The 21,678-nt window shown below is 46.1% G+C and overlaps 1 protein-coding gene across 1 annotated transcript in view; it reads left to right on the forward strand.

Annotated features, from left to right (window-relative positions):
- Window positions 1–21,678, forward strand: part of nup155 (nucleoporin 155) — a 276,126-nt gene that overhangs the window by 87,912 nt on the left and 166,536 nt on the right. Inside the window, exons 13-15 of the mRNA XM_078557216.1 lie at window positions 4,367–4,467; window positions 5,498–5,668; window positions 8,790–8,900. Coding sequence (XP_078413342.1) covers window positions 4,367–4,467; window positions 5,498–5,668; window positions 8,790–8,900 — 383 coding nt within the window. The remainder of the gene's footprint in view (window positions 1–4,366; window positions 4,468–5,497; window positions 5,669–8,789; window positions 8,901–21,678) is intronic.

The following is a 21,678-nucleotide window of genomic DNA, read 5'->3' on the forward strand; positions in this document are numbered from 1 at the left end:
AAGATTTTAATAGCTGAGCACTTGGAAAACAGTGGCAGAATCGGAGAGAGTCAGCATGGACTTACAAAAGAGAAATCATGCTTGACAAATCTACTGGAATTTTTCGAGAATATAACTAATAGAGTTGATGAGGGGGAGCCAATGGATGTGGTTTATTTGGACTTTCAGAAGGCTTTCGACAAAGTCCCACAGAAGAGATTAGCGTGTAAAATTAAAGCACTTGGGATTGTGGGTAGTGTATTGAGATGGATAGAAAACTGGTTGGCAGACAGGAAACAAAGAGTAGAAATAAATGGGTCTTTTTCCGAATGGCAGGCAGTGACTAGTGGGATACCGCAGGGATCGGTGCTGGGACCCCAGATAGTCACAATATATATTAATGATTTAGATGAGGGAGTTAAATGTAATATCTCCAAATTTGCGGATGACACAAAGCTGGGTGGGAGGGTGATCTGTGAGGAGGATGCAGAGATGCTTCAGTGTGATTTGGACAAGCTGAGTGAGTGGGCAAATGCATGGCAGATGCAATATAATGTGGATAAATGTGAGGTTATCCACTTTGGTAGCAAAAACAGGAAGGCAGATTATTATCTGAATGGCTATAAATTGAGAGAGTGGAATGTGCAATGAGTCCTGGGTGCCCTCGTACACCAGTCACTTAAGGTAAGCATGCAGGTGCAGCAGGTGGTGAAGAAGGCAAATGGTATGTTGGCCTTCATAGCCAGAGGATTCGAGTACAGAAGCAGGGATGTCTTGCTGCAATTATACAGGGCATTGGTGAGACCACACTTGGAATATTGTGTGCAGCTTTGGTCTCATTATCTCAGGAAGGGTGTACTTGCTGTCGAGGGAGTGCAGCGAAGGTTTACCAGACTGCTTCCTGGGATGGCAGGACTGACATATGATGAGATATTGAGTTGGTTAGGATTATATTCGCTGGAGTTCAGAAGAATGAGGGGGGATCTCATAGAAACCTATAAAATTCTAACAGGACTAGACAGGATAGATGCAGGAAGGATGTTCCCAATAGTGGGGGAGTCCAGAACCAGGGGTCACAGTCTGAGGATACAGGTTAGATCATTTAGGACTGAGATGAGGAGAAATTTCTTCACGCAGAAAGTAGTGAGCCTGTGGAATTCGTTACAATGTTTTCGCCTCAACCACTTTCTGTGGCATGTTTTCAGGAAGGTGTTAGATCTAGCTGTTGGGGTGAAAGGGATCAAAGGATACACGGAGAAAGCAGGACCAGGCTATTAAGTTGGATGATCAGCCATGATCATGATGAATGGTGGAGCAGGCTCGAAGGGCCGAATGGCCTACTCCTATTTTCTATGTTTCCATATTTATCTTGTGTCTCCTTGTTTAAATGGTTGAAACAAACAAGATCCTGAAGTGTCTTGACAGGGTGGATGTGGAGAGGATGTTTCCTCTTGTGGAAGAATCTACAACTAGGGGTCATGGTTTAAAAATAAGGGGTCACCCATTCAAAACAGAGATGCGGCAAATTTTTTTCACTCAGAGGGTCATGAGTCTTTGGAACTGTCTGTCTGAAAAAGTGGTGGAAACAGTCTTTGAATATTTTTAAGACAGAGGTGGATAGATTCTTGGTAAGCAAGAGGGTGATAAGTTATCGGGGGGGTAGGTGGGATGCAGATTTCAGGTTACTCTAAGATCAGCCATGATCTTATTAAATGGCGAAGCAGGCTCGAGCGGCTGAATGGCCTACTCCTTATTCGTTTGTTCATACATTTGGATCATCTGTGTCATGACAGTTAATGGGTGCTGAGCTGGTGCAGCGGCATGGATCTCTGATTAAGAACAGAACAAATAGGAGTGGAACCAGTAGAGTCTAGAGTCTGCTCCACCATTTAATATGATCGTGACTGATCTGCATCAACTCTAATTTCCCACTCGCTGCCCATGTCCCTTGATTTCCTGAGTGTTCAGAAACCTATCTCTGCCTTGAGTATGCTCAACAATGGAGCATCCACAAGCCTCTAGGTAGAGAATTCCAAAGATACACATTCTTCTCTTCATCTCAGCCCTAAATGATTGACCCCTTAGCCTAAAACTGTGCCCCTGTGTTCTCGATCCCCCAACTAGGGGAAACGTTAACTGATTTCTTCTCCGCCGATGCTGCCAGACCTGCTAAGTTTTTCCAGGTAATTCTGTTTTTGTAGGGGAAACAACCTCTCAGTCAAGCCCTTTCATAACCGTGTGTGTTTCAATGAGGTCGCTTCTCATTCTCTAAACTTCAGAGAACATAGGCCCAATTTCAAGGGCAATTAGGGATGGGCAGTAAATGCTGGCCTAACCAGTGACACCCATCTCCTGTGAAAGAATGAAAAAAATTATTCAGCCTGTCCTCATAGGACAATCCCCTCATCTAAGAGACCAATCTAGTGAACCTTCATTGTATTGCCTCCAGTGCAACTTTATCTTTCCTTAAATATGGAGACCAAAACTGCACACAGTATTCCAGGTTGTACAAGCCCTGTACAATTGCAGCAAGACTTCATGATTCTTGTACGAAAATAAAAATACCTGGAAAAACTCAGCAGGCCTGACAGCAGACCTGCTGAGTTTTTCCAGGTACTTTTATTTTTGTTTTGGATTTCCAGCATCCGCAGTTTTTTGCTTTTATCTTCATGATTCTTGTATTTCTTTGCAATAAAGACCAACATGCCGTTTGTCTTAATAATTGCTTGCTCTTGCTGCATGCTAATTTGCTTTGTTCCTTGTACAAGTACGCCTCTCTGAACATCAACATTTAAAAGTTTCATGCCTTATAAAAAAAATTCTGCTTTTCTATTCTTACCTCCAAAGCGAATAAGCTCACACTCCCAGAAATTAAACTCCATCTGTCGCCTTGTTGCCCACTCAATTAACCTGTCATCTCTTTGCTGCCCTTTGTGCGCTGCTCCTTTGGGTACATTTGTCTGTCTCCTTGTCTAAGACATTAATATAGATTGCAAGTAGCTGAGGCCGCTGTCCTCCATAGTCACAGCCTGATAACTTCAAAGTGTCCTATTTATCCCATCTTGCTGCTTCCTGTCCATTAACAAATCTTCTAAACATGGTAATGTATTGCTCCCAACTCCATGAGCCCATATCTTGCATAACATCTTTTATGTGTCACTTTATCGAATGCTTTTTTGACATCCAAGTAAACTCCACCCACTCACTCCAGAGTATTCCAGAAAGGGGGTATACGCACACGCACACTGGAATATCCCAGAGAGATGACTTTTGGGTGCTGCACTGGGATGCACCCCAATTGGCATAGTCATAGAGGTGTACAGCACAGAAAAAGGCCCTTTGGACCATCGAGTCTGCGCCGGTCAAACAAGTGCCTAACTATTCTAATCCCATTTTCCAGCATTAGGCCCATAGCCTTGTATGCCACGGCATCGCAAGTGCACATCCAAATACTTCTTAAATGTTTTGAGGGTTTCTGCCTCTACCACCCTTTCAGGCAGTGAGTTCCAGATTCCCACCACCCTCTGGGTGAAAAGATTCTTTCTCACATCCCCTTTAAACCTCTTGCCCCTCACCTTAAATCTATGCCCCCTGGTGATTGGTCCCTCCACCAAGGAGAAATGTTCCTTCCTGTCTACCCTATCTCTGCCCCTCATAATTTTATACACCTCGATCACGTCCCCCCTCAATCTCCTCTGCTCCAGGGAAAATAACCCCAGTCTATCCAATCTCTCCTCATAACTAAAACCCTCCAGCCCAGGCAAGACCTTGGTAAATCTCCTCTGCACACTCCCTAGTGCAATCACATCCTTCCTATAATTCGGATTCCAGAACTGCACACAATACTCTAGCTGTGGCCTAACCAGCGTTTTATACAGTTCCAGCATAACCTCCCTGCTCTTATATTCTATGCCTCGGCTAGTAAAGGCAAGTATCCCATATGCCTTCTTAACCACCTTATCTACCTGTCCCGCTACCTTAGGGGCCAGGTGGATATGCACACCAAGGTCCCCCTGACTCTCGGTACTTCCCAGGGTCCTACTATTCATCATGTACTCCTGTGCCTTGTTTGTCCTGCCCAAGTACATCATCTCACACTTATCTGGATTTAATTCCATTTGTCACTGATCAGCCCATCTGGCCAGCCCGTCTATATCCTCCTGTAATCTAAGGCTATCTTCCTCACTATTTACCACCACACCAACTTTCGTGTCATAAACGAAGGTAAACGTGTCTGGTGCTGAGCTGGTGCAGTGATCATTCCTGGCCACTGCAGTGCAATACGAGTGACCTACATTAGTGCATTCAGTTGGTACCTGAAGGCAGGAATGTTACATGGCTACTGTGTAGCAGTGAAGCTGATATGATCCAGTATCTGATGTTACAGGTATTCTGCTGTTGGCTGCCTCCGAGAATGATGATAATGATGTCCTCTGGTGTATTAATCACGATTCCTTCCCATTCCAGCGACCCCTCATGGAAGTTCAGGTGAGACTGGCTCTGTTAATTAAGGGTTATTACTTGGCAACAGGTGCGAGTCCAGCAGGATACCCTTCCTGGGGAAGTGTCAGCTGGCCTCACATTATTTGTCATGCCCAGGTTAGAGGTCAGGATTCGCATCGGTTTGATTTGGCAGCTGGGGTGAGAGTTGGTTTGAGGCTTGGGGCCAGGTTTGGTTTGGGTCTTGGGGTGTTTTGAGGATTGGACCCTGGGGTCAGGGTTGGGTCGGGGCCCCTGGGGTCAGGGTTGGGTCGGGGCCCCTGGGGTCAGGGTTGGGTCGGGGCCCCTGGGGTCAGGGTCGGGTCGGGGCCCCCGGGGTCAGGGTCGGGTCGGGGCCCCCGGGGTGGGGGTCGGGGCCCCCGGGGTGAGGGTCGGGGCCGGGGCCCCCGGGGTCAGGGCCGGGGCCCCCGGGGTGAGGGTCGGGGCCGGGGCCGGGGCCCCCGGGGTGAGGGTCGGGGCCGGGGCCCCCGGGGTGAGGGTCGGGGCCGGGGCCCCCGGGGTGAGGGTCGGGGCCGGGGCCCCCGGGGTGAGGGTCGGGGTCGGGGCCCCCGGGGTGAGGGTCGGGGTCGGGGCCGGGGCCCCCGGGGTGAGGGTCGGCGTCGGGGCCCCCGGGGTGAGGGTCGGGGCCGGGGCCCCCGGGCTGAGGGCCGGGGCCGGGGCCCCCGGGCTGAGGGCCGGGGCCGGGGCCCCCGGGCTGAGGGCCGGGGCCGGGGCCCCCGGGCTGAGGGTCGGGGCCGGGGCCCCCGGGGTGAGGGTCGGGGCCGGGGCCCCCGGGGTGAGGGTCGGGGCCGGGGCCCCCGGGGTGAGGGTCGGGGCCGGGGCCCCCGGGGTGAGGGTCGGGGTCGGGGCCGGGGGCCCCGGGGTGAGGGTCGGGGGCGGGGCCCCCGGGGTCAGGGTCGGGGGCGGGGCCCCCGGGGTCAGGGTCGGGTCGGGGCCCCCGGGGTCAGGGTTAAGGATGGAGTCAAAGTTTGAGCTTTGCACTGGTGCTCCTGCTCAGTTGATGCAATTGATCTTCCAGATGATGGCAAGCATTGATGGCCATTCGTGGGCCCTATCCTCCATCGACCATTCCCCACTTCAAAAGATCATTACTCCGCTCAACAAAGAGCGTGTCCCGCTCACCGACCCGCCAGTTGTGATTGTCCAGCATTTGACGCCACCCAAAAGATTCATCCTGCTCACAGCACAGGTACCGTATAACTATTTGGTTTCTTTTAAACATTTGGGGTCAATAAAATATTTGGTCAGTCAAGGCCCAGGCCACAGTTTCTCACCATGCCACCCCTTCAGCTGCTGCTAACTGGTGCATGTCACAAGCAGGTTTAAAAATATACTTGAGTGTAATATTGAATCACAAGTAGTGAAAACACTCATTTACAATCAGTTAGTCAGAGTATTTGTATGAATTCCCATTAAAAGGCAAGAAAATCCAAAGTAGGCACTTTCCAAGTGGGGTGTGGTGGGCACTGCTTCAGTAATCTGCCTCGGACCCTGCCTCAGACTCTGTGTCTCTCTAACTTCCCAGGTCTTGGCCTGTAGCTCTGCACACTCAAGTTCCGAAATGATTGGGCGGGAGCTCTCATTGATCACAGTGGTTATATTTAATGGAATGTCTGAGCAATTGTGTTAAAATGCAGCTGCATTACTGCTGCATCCCAGGTGGAAGCACAATGCAAAAGATTCACAAAGATCATAAGAGTAAGATCCTAAGAAACAGACGCAGAAGTAAGCCACTTGACACCTCAAGCCTGATCTGCCGTTCGGTTAGATCGTGGCTGATCTACCTCAACACCATTGTCTGACACTATCACAATATCCGTTCATGCTTTCAATATCTAAAAATCTATCAATCTCTGTCTTGAACATACTCAATGATTGAGCCCTCTGGGATAGAGAATTCCAAAGATTCAGCACCCTTGGGTGAAGAAATTCTCCCCCATTTCAGTCCTAAATGGCCTGCCCCTTATTCTGAGACTATGTCCCTTAATTCCACACCCACCAGCCAGGGGAAACATCCTATGTCCCTGTCACACAGAATCACAGTGGAGAAGAGGCCCTTCGGCCCATCGAGTCTGCACTGACACGTGAGAAACACCTGACCCACCTACCTAATCCCATTTACCAGCACTTGACCCATAGCCTTGAATGTTATGACGTGCCATCCAGGTACTTTTTAAAGGACGTGAGGCAACTCGCCTCCACCACCCTCCCAGGCAGTGCATTCCAGACCGTCACAACCCTCTGGGTAAAAAGGTTTTTCTCACATCCCCGCTAAACTTCCTGCCTCTCACCTTGAACTTATGCCCCCTCGTGACTGACCCTTCAACTAAGGGAAACAGCTGCTCCCTATCCACCCTGTCCATGCCCCTCATAATCTTATACACCTCGATCAGGTTGCCCCTCAGTCTTCTCCGCTCCAACGAAAACAACCCAAGTCTATCCAACCTCTCTTCATAACTTAATTGTTTCACCCCAGGCAACATCCTGGTGAATCTCCTCTGCACCCCCTCCAGTGCAATCACACCCTTCCTGTAATGTGGTGACCAGAACTGCACACAGTACTCCAGCTGTGGCCTCACCAAGGTTCTATACAACTCCCTACTTTTGTAATCTATGCCTCGATTGATAAAGGCAAGTGTCCCATATGCCTTTTTCACCACTCCGCTAACATGCCCCTTCACTTTCAGAGATCTTTGGGGACACACGCCAAGGTCCCTTTGTTCCTCAGAACTTCCTAATGTCATGCCGTTCATTGAATACTTCCTTGTCAAATTACTCCTTCCAAAGTGTATCACCTCACACTTTTCAGGCTTAACTTCCATCTGCCACTTATCTGCCCATTTGACCATCCTGTCTATATCTTCCTGTAGCCGAAGACCCTCAACCTCACTGTTAACCACCTGGCCAATCTTTGTGTCATCCGCAAACTTACTAATCCTATCCCCCACATAGTCATCTATGTCGTTTATATAAATGACGAATAATAGGGGACCCAGCACACATCCCTGTGGTATGCCACTGGACACTGGCTTCCAGTCACTAAAGCATCCTTCTATCATCACCCTCTGTCTCCTACAACTAAGCCAATTTTGAATGCACCTCATCAAATTACCCTGTATCCCATGTGCATTTGCCTTCTTTATAAGTCTCCCATGTGGGACCTTGTCAAAGGCTTTGCTGAAATCCATATAAACTACATCAACTGCACTAAATAGCGGAGCCACATTAGCTGTTCTCCAGTCCTCTGGCACCTCCCTGTGGCCAGAGAGGAATTAAAAATTTGGCCCCTGCGGTCTCCTCTCTTGCCTCCCTCAGCAGTCTGAGACACAAATCACCCAGGCCTGGAGATTTGTCCACTTTTAAGCCTGCCAACACCTCCAATACCTTGTCACTCCCTATATCAATTTACTCAAGAACCTCGCAGTGTCTCTCCCCGAGTTCCATACCTCCTTCCTCGTTCTCTTGGGTGAAGATGGATGTGAAGTATTCATTCAACACTCTAGCGATGTCCTCTGGCTCCACCCATAGATTGCCCCCTTGGTCCCTAATGGGCCCTACTCTTTCCCTGGTTATCCTCTTCCCATTGATATACTTATAGAATATCTTGGGATTTTCCCTACTTTTACCAGCCAGAGCTTTCTCATATCCCCTCTTTGCTCTCCTAATTGCTTTCTTAAGCTCTACCCTGCACTTTCTGTACTCCACTAATGCCTCTGCTGATTTGCTTCCCTTGTACCTGCTAAAAGCCTCTCTTTTCCTTCTCATCGTATCCAGGGGGACAGAATTGAAAACCAGGGAGGCCATGATTACCCAGTCCTGTAATAGAGTTAAAAGCTATACATTTGTATTGTCTCACTTTGAATAAATCTAAAACTGTGTAAAGATTGACTTCTGGCCGTCTCCTTCACCAGCTGGCTGTCAACACTTTAACATCCCTCGCCAATCCCCTGTCCCTTTCCTGTCTCTTGCCCCATGTCTGGCCCCTGCTGCCTGTACTCCCCAACCCCTTGTGTTCCCACTATCTCTGTCTCCCTCTGCCCCAACTATTCCTTGCCTCACCCCTCTCCCATTCTCTCTGTCTCCTCCCATTCTCTTTGTCTCCTCCCAGCACAACTCACCTCCCACCCCCTCCACATTACCATCATCTCTGTCTACCCCTGTCCCTGCACTTTTTGACTCGTACACATCTACCCTCTCTGTCTTACCCCTCGCTCCCCGACCTTTTGGCTTCTCCCTCTTTGACACTCTGTTTCTACTCCATGACCCCCTCCCTTTTGCTCTTCTGCCCTCACTATCTCTCTGTTTTGCAGGGCAGCCATTTTTTCCAAAAGCTGCGTCCCGTGGACCAACTCCGTCATCTCCTCGTGAGCAATGCAGGCGGTGAGGGCGAGGATATCGAGCGATTCTTCAAACTACATCGGGTAATGATGAGGCTATAGCTGTCAGACACTGGGTATCGGGAGTGGATGGTGCTGTGGGTTTCACGCACTGGTTATCGGGTGTGCTGTGGGCAACAGACACTGGGTATCAGTTGTGGATGGTGCTGAGAGTATCATACACTACATATGAACATACAAGTTAGGAACAGGAGTAGACCACTCGGCCCTTAGAGCTTGCTTCACCATTCAATAAGACCATGGCTGATCTGATTGTAACCTCAACCCTGCATTCTTGCCAACCCCCGATTACCTTTCATCACCTCCTCGATCAAGAATCTACCTTGAGAATTTACCTTAAAAGCTCTGCCTTAAAAATATTCAAGACTCTGCTTCCACCACCTTTTCAGGAAGAGAGTTCCAAAGACACTCAAACCTCTGAGAGAAATAATTTCTCCTCATCTGTGTTTTAAATGGGCGACCCCTTATTTTTAAACAGTGACCCCTAATTCTAGATTCTTCCACAAGAGGAAACATCCTCTCCACATCCACCCTGTCAAGACCTCAGGATTTTAAAGGTTTCAATTAAGCCGCTCTCACTCTTCTAAACTCCAACGGATACAAGCATAGTCTGTCCAACCTTTCCTCAGAAGACAACCTGTCCATTCCTGGTATTAGTCTCGTAAACGTTCTCTGAATTGCTTCCAACGCATTTACATCTTTCCTTAAATTAGGAGACCAGTACTGTACACAATACTCCAGATGTGATCTCACCAGTTCCCTGCACAACTAAGCATAACCTCTCTACTTTTGTAATCAATTCCCCTCGCAATAAATGATATTCTATTAACTTTCCTAGTAACTTGCTATAAATGTATACTAGCATCCTGTGATTCATGCAGTAGGACACCCAGATCCCTCAATCTTGGAGCACTGCAATCTCTCAGCATTTTGACAATAAGCTTCTTTTTAATTCTTTCTGCCAAAATGAACAATTTCACATTTGCTCACGTTATAATTCATTTGCCAGACCTTTGGCCACTCACTATCTATGTCACTTTGTAGCGTCCTGATGTCCTCTTCACAATTTACTTTCCTACCTATCTTTGTGTCATCAGCAAATTTGGCAACCACTCCTTCGGCCCCTTCATCCCAGTTAGTTATATAAATTGTATAAAGTTGAGGCTCCAACACTGATCCCTGTCACACATCACTCATCACATCCTTTCCACCAGATAAAGACCCATTTATGCCTACTCTCTGCTTTCTGTTAGCCAGCCTTCATGGCTATTCTTTCCATGCCAATATGTTACCCTCTACACCATGAACTTTTACTTTACACAATAACCTTTAACATGGCACTTTTTCAAATGCCTTCTGGGAATCTAAGTGCAGTACATCCAATGGTTCCCTTATCCACAGCACATGTGGCTCCTTCAAAGAACTCAAGTACATTGGTTAAACATGATTTCCCTTTTTCATAACCATGTTGACTCTGTAATTGTTCAAACTACATCGGGTAATGATGAGGTTATAGCTATCAGACACTGGGTATCAGGAGTGGATGGTGCTTGAATTTTTCTAAGTGCCCTGCGAAAACATCTTTAAAACCTTCCTCCATTTTCCCTATGACAGATGTTAGGCTAACTAGCCTATAGTTTCCTGCCTTCTGTCTCCCTCCCTTTTTGAATAAAGGAGTTACATTTGTTATTTTCCAATCTAATGGAACCTTCCCCAAATCTAGGGAATTTTGGAAAATTAAAAGCAACACATCAACTATCTCACTAGCCACTTCTTTCAAGACCTCAGGGTGAAGTCCATCCAGACTTGGGGATTTGTCAGCCTATAGCCCCAACAATTTGTTCAATACCACTTCCCTGGTGATTGTAATTTTCCCAAGTTCCTCCCTCCCTTCCATTTCCTGATTTACAGCTATTCCCGAAATGTTCCTTGTGTCCTTTATAGTGAAGACAGAAGCAAAATGCCTGTTTAATTTATCCGCCATCCCCCTACTTTCCACTATCAATTCCCCAGACAAGTTTTCAAGAGGACCAACATTCACTTTGTTAACTCCTTTTTTATTTAAATATCAATAGAAACTCTTACTATCTATCTTTATATTAATAGCTAGCTTTCTCTCTTACTCTAATTTTTCTCTCCTTATTAATCTTTTTGTCATCCTTTGCTATTCTTTATATTTTTTCCAATCTTCTGACCTGCCACCCATCTTTGCGTCATTATTTGCATTTTCTTTAAGTTTGATACCGTCTTTAACTTTATTAGTTAACCATGGATGGTGGACCTTCCCCTTGGAATTTTTCTTTCTGGTTGGAATGTATATATTCTGTGTATTCTGCAATATCCCTTTAAATGTCTGCCACTGAACTTCTATTGACATATCCCTTAACCTCATTTGCCAGTTCACTTTAGCCACCTTTGCTTTCATGCCCTCAAAATTGCCCTTATTTAAGTTTAAAATACTGGTCTCGGACGCACTTGTTTCTCCCTCAAATTGAATGTAAAATTCAATCATATTATGATTGCTGCTACCTAAAGGCGCCTTCACTAGGAGGTTATCAATTAATCCTATCTTGTTGCTCAATACCAGGTCTAGTATATCCTGCCTTCTGGTTGGCACCAGAATGTTCTGTTCTAAGAAACTATGCCGAAAACATTCTATGAAATCCTCGTCTACGCTACCTTTGCCCATCCGATTTTTCAGGTCTATATGTAGATTAAAATCTCCCATGATTATTGCTGTATCTTTCTCCCATTATCTCTTCTTTTATACTCTGTCCTACTGTGTAGTTACAATTGGGGGGCCTGTACACCTCTCCCACAAGTGACTTCTTGCCTTTATCGTTTCTTATCTCAACCCAAACCGCTTCTACATCCTGGCTTCCTGAACTTGGGTCATCCCTCTCTAATGTGCTAATACCATCATTAATTAACAGAGCCACCCCTCCACCTTTTCCTAACTTCCTGACCTTCTTAAATGTCACGTACCCATCGATATTCAGGTCCCAACCTGTGTCATCCTGTAGCCATGTTCCTGTAATGGCAATCAGATCGTACTTATTTATTTCTATTTGCACTCTAAGTTCATCTGTTTTGTTTCGAATGCTGGGTGAGTTTAGATACAGAGCCTTTAGCTTTGACCTTTTATTATCTGCGTGTCGGGTGTGGATGGTGCTGTGGGTATCGGACACTGGATATTAGGTGTGGATGGTGCTATGGGTATCAGAGACACTCTTGGCTGGTAAATGCAGATGTAATTTAATACAGAGAAAAACGAAGTGATGCATTTTGGCAGATTAGATAGGGTGGCGAAATATGGATGAGGGACATGGTGGTGGGGTGGGATTCATGTGGCTGACAGTAGCAGGACATATTGAGAGAGTATTTACCAAAGCATAAAAGATCTTTGGCTTCATAAATAGAGGTATAAAAGAAGGGAAGATATGCTGAACTTTTATAAACCTCTGGTTAGGTTACAGCTAGAGTATTGCGTCCAGTTCTGGCCACAAGGAACAATATGAGGATCCTTGAGACGGTACTGAGGAGATTTACCAGAATGGTACCAGGAGTGAGGAATTTTAGCTACAGGGTTAGGTTGGAGAAGTTGGGTTTGTTCTCTTTGGAGCAAAGGAAATTGAGGGGAGATTTGATCAAGGTGCACACAAGGTTATAACAGGTTCAAATAAGGTTGATAAGGAAAACCTGTTCCCATTACCTGATTGTACAATGACGAGGGGATACAGATTTAATGTTTGGGGCAAATCAGGTGATGTGAAGAAGAACTCTTTTATGCAATGAGTGGCTATGACCTTGGAACCCTCTGCCTACAAAGGTGTGGAAGCAGAATGATTTCAAAAGGAATTTTGTTGGACACTTGAGGGAAATAAACTTCTAGGACTACTGGGATAGAGCCGTTGGAATGGGACTGATTGTATTGCTGTACAGAGAACTGGCACGGACTGATTGACCTCCTTCTGTGTTGTAATGACTCTGTATCTGACTGGAGCCTGTGAAAAGTTTAGCGCTGATTCCCATTAATTTCAATTTTTCTTTGGGCTCCTTGATACCATATGTGTATGATGTCAAGGGCAGTCTTTCCTCACCATTGAAGTTCAAGTCTTGGGTCAGTTTTGGACCAAGGCTCCAATGAATTCTGGAGCGGTTCTGGCAGAACCCAAACTGAACAGGTTATTGCTGAGTAAGTGTCTCTTGAAAGCACTGTTGACAATACCTTCCACAACTTTGCTAATAATTGAGAATAGACTAATGCGGTGGTAATTCCCTGATTAGATTTGTCCTGCTTTTTGTGGTTAGGACATATCTGGGAAATTTTCTACATTGTTGGGTAGATGCCAGTGTTGTCATTGTCATCGTCCGTCACTCGAAAGGAGGATGATGCCTGCCAGGCTTCATGATTTGTGTGTCTTCAGGTGATGGAATAGGCCAATCCTAGTGCCAGGAGTCTTTGTGCTGAGAGGACAAGAGTTGTCCAGAGGTTTGAGGGGTGTTCTCAAACTCAGGTTCTGTTCTCTTTCTCTCAAGCTTCCTTGCTTCTCTTTGGCATTGGGTGAGGTATACGACATGGCCTCGACTCATAGACGTTTACAGTACAGAAAGGGGCCATTCAGCCCATTGTGTCCGCGACAGTCAACAAAGATCTGACTACACTAATCCCATTTTCCAGCGCTTGGCCCATAGCCCTGGAGGCTATGGCAATGCAAGTGAATATCTAAATACTTCTTAAATGTTATGAGAGTTTCTGACTCAACCACCCTTTCAGGCAGTGAGTTCCAGACTCCCCCCACCCTCTGGGTGAAAAGATTTCTCTTCAATTCCCCTCTTAGCCTTGACCCTCTTACCTTAAATCTATGCCCCCTGGTTATTGACCCCTCTACTGATGGAAAAAATGCCTTCCTATCCATCCTATCTGTGCCCCTCATAATCTTATACATATCTATCAGGTCCCCTCTTAACCTTCGTTGCTCCAAGGAAAACAACCCCAGCCAATCCAATCTTTCCTCATAGCTCAGACCCTCCAGCCCAGGCAGCATCCTGGTAAATCTCCTCTGCACCCTCTCCAGTACAATCACATCCTTCCTATAATGTGGTGACCAGAACTGCACACAGTACTCCAATTGTGGCCTAACAAGTAACTTATACAGTTCTAGCAGAACCTCCCTGCTCTTGTATTCTATGCTTTGGCTAATTAAGGCAAGTATCCCATATACCTTTTTAAACACCTTATCTACCTGCTCTGCTACCTTCAGGGATCTGTGGATATGCACACCAAGGTCCCTCTGACCTTCAGTACTTTCGAGGGTCCTACCATTCATAGTGTAATCCCTTGCCATGTTAGCCCTCCTCGAGTGCATAACGTCACTCTTTTCTGGTTTGGGTTCCATTTGCCACTGCTCTGCCCACCTGACCAGTCCATTGATATCCTCCTGCAGTTTACGGCTATCCTCCTCACTATTTACTATCCTACCAATTTTCGTGTCATTCGCGAACTTCTTGATCATGCCCCCTACATTTAAGCCCAAGTCATTTATGTGCAGCACAAACAGCAAGGGCACCAGCACCGAGCCCTGCGGAACTCCACTGGAAACAGATTCCATTCACAGAAACATCCCTTTACCATCACCCTCTGCTTCCTGCCTCTCAGCCAATTTTGGATCCAACGTGCCACTTTTCCATGGATCCCATGGGCTCTTATTTCTTGACCAGTCTGCCATGAGAGACCTTATCAAAAGCCTTGCTAAAGTCCATGTAGACCACATCAAATGTATTACCCCCATCAACATTCCTGGTTACCTCCTCAAACAATTCGATTAAATTCGTGAAACATGACCTTCCCTTAACAAATCCATGCTGGCTACCCTGACTAATCCGTGACTTTCCAGGTATGGATATATTCTGTCCTTCAGAATTCTTTCTAGTAACTTCCACACCACTGAGGTTAGACTGACTGGCCTGTAATTTCCTGGTCTATCCCTTCCTCCTTTTTTAATAATGGAATAACATTACCAGTCCTCCAATCCTCTGGCACCTCATCTGTGACCAGAGGGGATTTGAAAATTACTGCCAAGGCTCCTGATATCTTTTCCCTTGCCTCCCTCAACAGCCGTTATACACGTTATCTGGGCCTACGGATTTATCCACTTTTAAGGCTGCTAAACCCGCGAGTACCTCTCTCTTTATGTTAATTTCCTCTAATAATAATAATAAAATTAGCCTTTCCCCAGTTTAGAACTTTTATTCCTGGCGCAACCTTATCCTTTTCCGTAACTATCCTAAATCTAACTGAGTTATGGTCATTAACGCCAAATTGCTCCCCTACTGATACCGTCCACCTGCCTGGGCTCATTTCCGAATATCAGGTCCAGAACTGCCCCCTCCGTTGTTGGGCTTCCTACGCACTGGCTAAAAAAGTTCTCCTGGACGCAACTTAAGAATTTTGCTCCCTCCCAACCTTGCACACCAAAACTATCCCAGTTAATATTTGGGTAGTTAAAATCCTCTACTATTGCTGCCTTATTATTCTTACACTTCCCTGAAATTTGATTGCATATTTGAAACTCTTATCTCTCCCTGACTGTTTGGGGGCCTATAGTACACACCCAACAGCGTGTTAGCCCCTTGTGTGTTTTTTACTTCTACCCATATTGCCTCATTTTATGATGCTTCCAAAATATCACCCCTTCTCACTGCTATAATTGGTTCCTTGATCTATATTGCGACCTCCCTCTTCTATTTCCCCCTCTATATCGTCTGAATATCCGATAACCAGAATGTTGAGCTGCCAATCCTGCCCTTTTAGCCAAGTCTCGGTCATAGCTATGATGTCATTGCCCGTGCCTATCTGTGCCCTCAGCTCACCCATCTTATTCCTCAGGCTCCTTGCATTAAAATATATTCCATTTAGCCTTGCTACACTCACTTCTTTCTTATCTAGCCTATGTTTCCTCTGCCTTCCAGACCAGACTGATTTACTAGCATTTTAACTTCTAACCCATCTCCGCTTCTCTCCTTCTGAACTACTTTTCAGGATCCCATCCCCCTGCCAATTTAGTTGGTCTGCACTAGAGTGCTGTGTTTAGCTGCAGTAGAGAACTTCAGTTGGAGTTTTGTGACTGCAGGAGTTTGTGTTAAATTCTAACTAAAGTCTAGTCTTTCTTTAATTTAGCAATTAACTAAAAGTTGCTGTTAGGGTTGGAAGAAGGTGATTTTTTAGTCCACCTTAAAACAGGACTCATACAGGCTCTATTTGCAGTTGAAGTAGTCATTAGATAACTGGCTTAATCAGGTTTTCAGAGGCTAGGTTCAGAGTATAAAAGTAGGCTCTCTTATAGTGCTGACTATGTCTGCATTGGAGTGCTGTGTTTGGCTGCAGTAGAGAACTTCAGTTGGAGTTTGATGACTGAGCGAGTTTGGTGAGAAGGGAGGAGGTGCTCCTTTCCTTTTCTACCTTTGCTCAAAGAATAGCAGTAGACTTGGTAAGTAGGACCTGGTGAGTAAATTAGAAAAGTGTAATATTTTTAAAGTTCCTATACTTGGATTTAACTGCGAAGTGTCAGGAATAAGGGAAATTTAGGACCAATATAATAAAGTAATGTAAATAATTTGAAGTCGTATAAAGTTAACGTAAGGGAAGTAGAGTTAAGATGTGGCAGGGCAGCTCAGTTGAGTGGAATGCATGCCCTGTAATCTGTGCAAAGCCATGGACGCTACCGGTGTCCTAGATGACCACATATGCAGGAAGTGCTGCCAGCTGCAGAAACTTGAGCTCCGGGTTTCAGAGCTCGAGCGGCGTCTGGAGTCACTGTGACGCATCCGCAAGGCTGAGAACTATGTGGAGAGCACATTCAGAGAGGTGGCCACACTGCAGCTTAAGGGCCTGGAGACAAAGGGAATGGGTTACCACCAGGCAGTCCTAAAGAAGTAAGCAGGCAGTGCAGGAGTCCCTTGGGGTCTGTTTTGGAAACTGGTGAGGGCGCTGGTTCCTCAGAGGAGTGCAGTCAGAGCCAAGTTTGTGCGGCTCAGCTGCACAAGAGGGGAGGAAGCAGAAAGGAAGAACTGTGGTGATAGGGGACTCAATGGTTGGGGGAATACGACAATGAGAAGGGGGACGGGAAATACAGGACATGAAGGTGTTGTATCTGAATGCCCACAGTATACGAAATAAGGTAAATGAGCTTGTGGCACAGATTGAAATTGGCAGGTATGATGTGGTGGGCATCACGGAGACATGGCTGCAAGGGGATCAGGACTGGGAGCTAAATATCCAAGGATATACATCCTGTCGAAAAGATAGGCAGGTTGGCAGAGGGGGTGGGGTTGCTTTGTTATTAAGAAATGAAATTAAATCGAAAGCAAGAAACGACGTAGGGTCAGATGATGTAGAATCTGTGTGGGTAGAGTTGAGGAACCGCAAAGGTAAAAAAACCATAATGGGAGTTATGTACAGGCCTCCGAACAGTAGTCAGGATGTGGGGCACAAGATACACCAGGAGATAGAAAAGGCGTGTAAGAAAGGCAAGGTTACATTGATCATGGGGGATTTCAATATGCAGGTAGACTGGGAAAATCAGGTTGGTAGTGGATCCCAAGAAAAGGAATTTGTAGAATGTCCAAGAGATGACTTTTTGGAGCAGCTTGTGGTGGAGCCCACTAGGGAACAGGCAATTCTAGATTTAGTGATGTGTAATGAGGCAGATTTGATAAGGGAGCTTAAGGTGAAGGAACCCTTAGGAGGAAGTGACCATAATATGATAGAATTTACCCTGCAATTTGAGAGTAAAAATCTGGAATCAGATGTAACGGTATTACAGTTGAATAAAGGCAACTACAGAGGCATGAGGGAGGAGCTGGCCATAATTGACTGGGAGATGAGCCTAGCAGGAAAGACAGTGGAACAGCAATGGCAGGAGTTTCTGGGAGTACTTTGGGAGACACAGCAAAAATTCATCCCTAGGAAGAAGAAGCATACTAAAGGGAGGACAAGGCAACCATGGCTGACAAGGGAAGTCAGGGACAGCATAAAAGCTAAAGAGAAAGCATACAATGCGGCAAAGAGCAGTGGGAAACCAGGGGATTGGGAAGCCTACAAAGACCAACAGAGGACAACTAAAAAAGAAATAAGGAGGGAGAAGATTAAATATGAGGGTAAACTAGCCAGTAATATAAAAGAAGATCGCAAGAGTTTTTTTAGATATATAAAGGGTAAGAGAGAGGCAAAAGTGGACATTGGGCCGCTGGAAAATGACGCTGGAGAAGTAGTAGTGGGGAACAAAGAAATGGCGGAGGAACTGAATAGGTACTTTCCGTCAGTCTTCACGGTGGAAGACACGAGTGACATCCCCAAAGTTCAAGAGAGTCGAGGGGCAGAGGTGAGTATGGTGGCCATTACCAAGGAGAATGTGCTAGGAAAACTGAAAGGTCTAAAGGTGGATAAATCACCTGGACCAGATGGATTACACCCCAGAGTTCTGAAGGAGATAGCTGAAGAGATAGTGGAGGCGTTAGTGGTGATCTTTCAGGAATCACTGGAGTCAGGGAGGGCTGGAAAATGGCTAATGTAACCCCCCTTTTAAGAAGGGAGTGAGGCAAAAGATGGGAAATTACAGGCCGATTAGCCTGACCTCGGTTGTTGGTAAGATTTCAGAGTCCATTATTAAGGATGAGATTTCAGAATACTTGGAAGTGCATGGTAAAATCAGGCAAAGTCAGCATGGTTTCATCAAGGGGAGGTCATGCCTGACAAATCTGTTAGAATTCTTTGAGGAGGTAACAAGTAGGTTAGACAAAGGAGAGCCAATGGATGTTATCTACTTGGACTTCCAGAAGTCCTTTGACAAGGTACCGCACAGGAGGCTGCTCAGTAAGATAAGAGCCCATGGTGTTAGAGGCAAGGTACTAGCATGGATAGAAGATTGGCTGTCTGGCAGGAGGCAGTGAGTGGGGTTAAGGGGGTCCTTTTCAGGATGGCAGCCGGTGACTAGTGGAGTTCCGCTGGGGTCAGTGTTGGGACCACAACTTTTCACTTTATACATTAATGATCTAGATGAAGGAACTGAGGACATTCTGGCTAAGTTTGCAGATGTTACAAAGATAGCTGGAGGGACAGGTGGTATTGAGGAGGTGGGGAGTCTGCAGAAGGATTTGGACAGGTAAGGAGAATGGGCAAAGAAGTGGCAGATGGAATACAACGTCGGGAAATGTGAGGTCATGCACTTTGGTAGGAAGAATAGAGGCATAGACTATTTTTTAAATGGGGAGAGAATTCAGAAATCTGGAGTGCAAAGGGACTTGGGAGTCCTAGTCCAGGATTCTCTTAAGGTTAACTTGCAGTTTGAGTCGGTAGTAAGGAAGGCAAATGCAATGTTGGCATTTATTTCGAGAGGACTAGAATATAAAAGCAGGGATGTGTTGCTGAGGCTTTATAAGGCTCTGGTCAGAGCACATTTAGAATATTGTGAGCAATTTTGGGCCCCGTATCTCAGGAAGGATGTGCTGGCCCTGAAGAGGTTCCAGAGGAGGTTCACGACAATGATCCCAGGGATGAAAGGCTTAACATATGAGGAACGTTTGAGGACTCTGGGTCTATACTCGATGGAGTTTAGAAGGATGAGGGGGGATCTGACTGAAACTTACAGATTACTGAAAGGCCTGGATAGAGTGGACGTGGGGAAGATGTTTCCATTAGTAGGAGAGACTAGGACCCGAGGGCACAGCCTCAGAGTAAAGGGAAGACCTTTTAGAACAGAGATGAGGAGAAACTTCTTTAGCCAGAGAGTGGTGAATCTATGGAATTCATTGCCACAGAAGGCTGTGGAGGCCAGGTCATTGAGTGTATTTAAGACTGAGGTAGATAGGGGGATCAAAGGTTACGGGGATAAGGCGGGAGAATGGGGTTGAGAAACTTATCAGCCATGATTGAATGGTGGAGCAGACTTGATGGGCCGAACGGCCTAATTTCTGCTCCTACGTGTTATGGTCTTATGGAATAGATAGGCGTTTCTGTGGCTGGAGACGTGAGTCCAGGATGGTGTGATGCCTCCCTGGTGCCACGGTCAAGGATGTCACAGAGTGGCTGCAGGACATTTTTCTGGGGGAGGGTGATCAGCCAGAGGCCGTGGTCCACATTGGCACCAATGACTTAGGGAGGAAGGGGAATGTGGTCCTGCAATCAGAATTTAGGGAGCTGGGTAGGAAATTAACAAGCAGGACCTCTAATGTCATAATCTCTGGGTTATTCCCAGTTCTACATGCCAATGAGTACAGAAATAGGAAGATAAGGCAGATGAATGTGTCGCTGGAAAGATGGTGCAGGAGGGAGGACTTTAGATTCCTCGGACAATGGGACTGACTCTGGGGGAGATGGGACCTGAACATGCCGGACGGGTTGCACCTGAGTTCCTTGTGGGGCGTTTTGCGAGTCCTGTTGGGAGGGCCTCAAGCTAACTCGGCAGGGATACGGAAACCAAGAAAAAATATTAGAGAGGGATACCAGGATGCACACAATAATGGGAGGGACGGATAGCACCAGTATAGAGAATAGAAAGTTAATAGGTAAAGTCGGGGGTAAGGAAGAAAGTAACAAAATCTAAACCAGGGTTACTGTGCATGTATGTGAATGCATGGACTATAGTAAATAAGATTGGGGAGTTACAGGCATAGATTGCCATGTGGAAATATGTTGTGGCGATAAGAGAGCCCTGGATCAAGGAAGGGCAGAACTGGGTTTTAAATATTTCCCGGGTACAAGATGTTCAGAAGAGATAGGAAAGGAGGAGAGGTGGTGGCATTAGTTAAGGAGAGCATTGCAGTGCTGCTGAAAGAGGATGTCCCTGAGGGTTCAAAGACAGAATCTATTTGGCTAGAGCTAAAGAACCAAAAGGGTGCAAATACATTGTTTGGTGTACTCCATAGACCGCCAAATAGTGAGAAGGACGTAGAAGAACAAATCTGCAGGGAAATTATAGAGAGATGCAGCATTATAGAGTTGTTATATTGGGGGACTTTAATTACCCGAATGTAGACTGGGACAGTGGTAGTGTAAAAGGCGGAGAGGGGCAAAAGTTCCGAGATTGTGTTGAGAATTTTCTACAGCAGTATGTGTCCAATCCAACAAGAAAAGATGCACTGTTGGACCTGGTTCTTGGAAATGGGGCGGGCCAAGTAAATCAAGTGTCAGTGGGGGAGCGTTTAGGAAACAATGATCATTGTATTGTATGTTTTAGGATGATGATAGAAAAGGACGATAGGCAATCCGGTGTAAGAATAATTAACTGAACAAGAGCCGACTTCGATGGGGCAAGAACGGAGCTGGGCCAGATAGACTGGAACGAAAGATTGGCGGGAAAACTGGAGCTGAACAATGGGCTACCTTTAAAAAAGAATTGGTTCAGGCACAGTCAGGGTATATTCCATCGAAAGGGAAAGGTAGGCAAACATAACCAGAGCTTCCTGGATGAAAAAGGAGATTGAAATTAAGATGATGAAGAAAAAGTGTGCTTATGACAGGTGTCAGGTAGAAAATACAATTAGGGACCAAGAGGAATACGGAAGGTTCAGAGGGGAGGTGAAAAAGCAAATTCGAGAAGTGAAGAGGGATTATGGGAAAAGGCTGGCAGCCAAAATAAAGGGGAATCCCAAAGTCTTCTGTAGACATATAAATAGTAAAAGGGTGGCAAAAGGAGTGGAGTTGATTAGGGACCCACAAGGGCATTTACACATGGAGGAAGGGGCCATGTCTGAGGTATTAAATGAATACTTTCCATCCGTCTTTACCAAGGAGGTAGATGCC

This window comes from Cetorhinus maximus, chromosome 2 (assembly GCF_964194155.1).
Source record: "Cetorhinus maximus chromosome 2, sCetMax3.hap1.1, whole genome shotgun sequence".
Taxonomy (NCBI): Eukaryota; Metazoa; Chordata; class Chondrichthyes; order Lamniformes; family Cetorhinidae; genus Cetorhinus; species Cetorhinus maximus.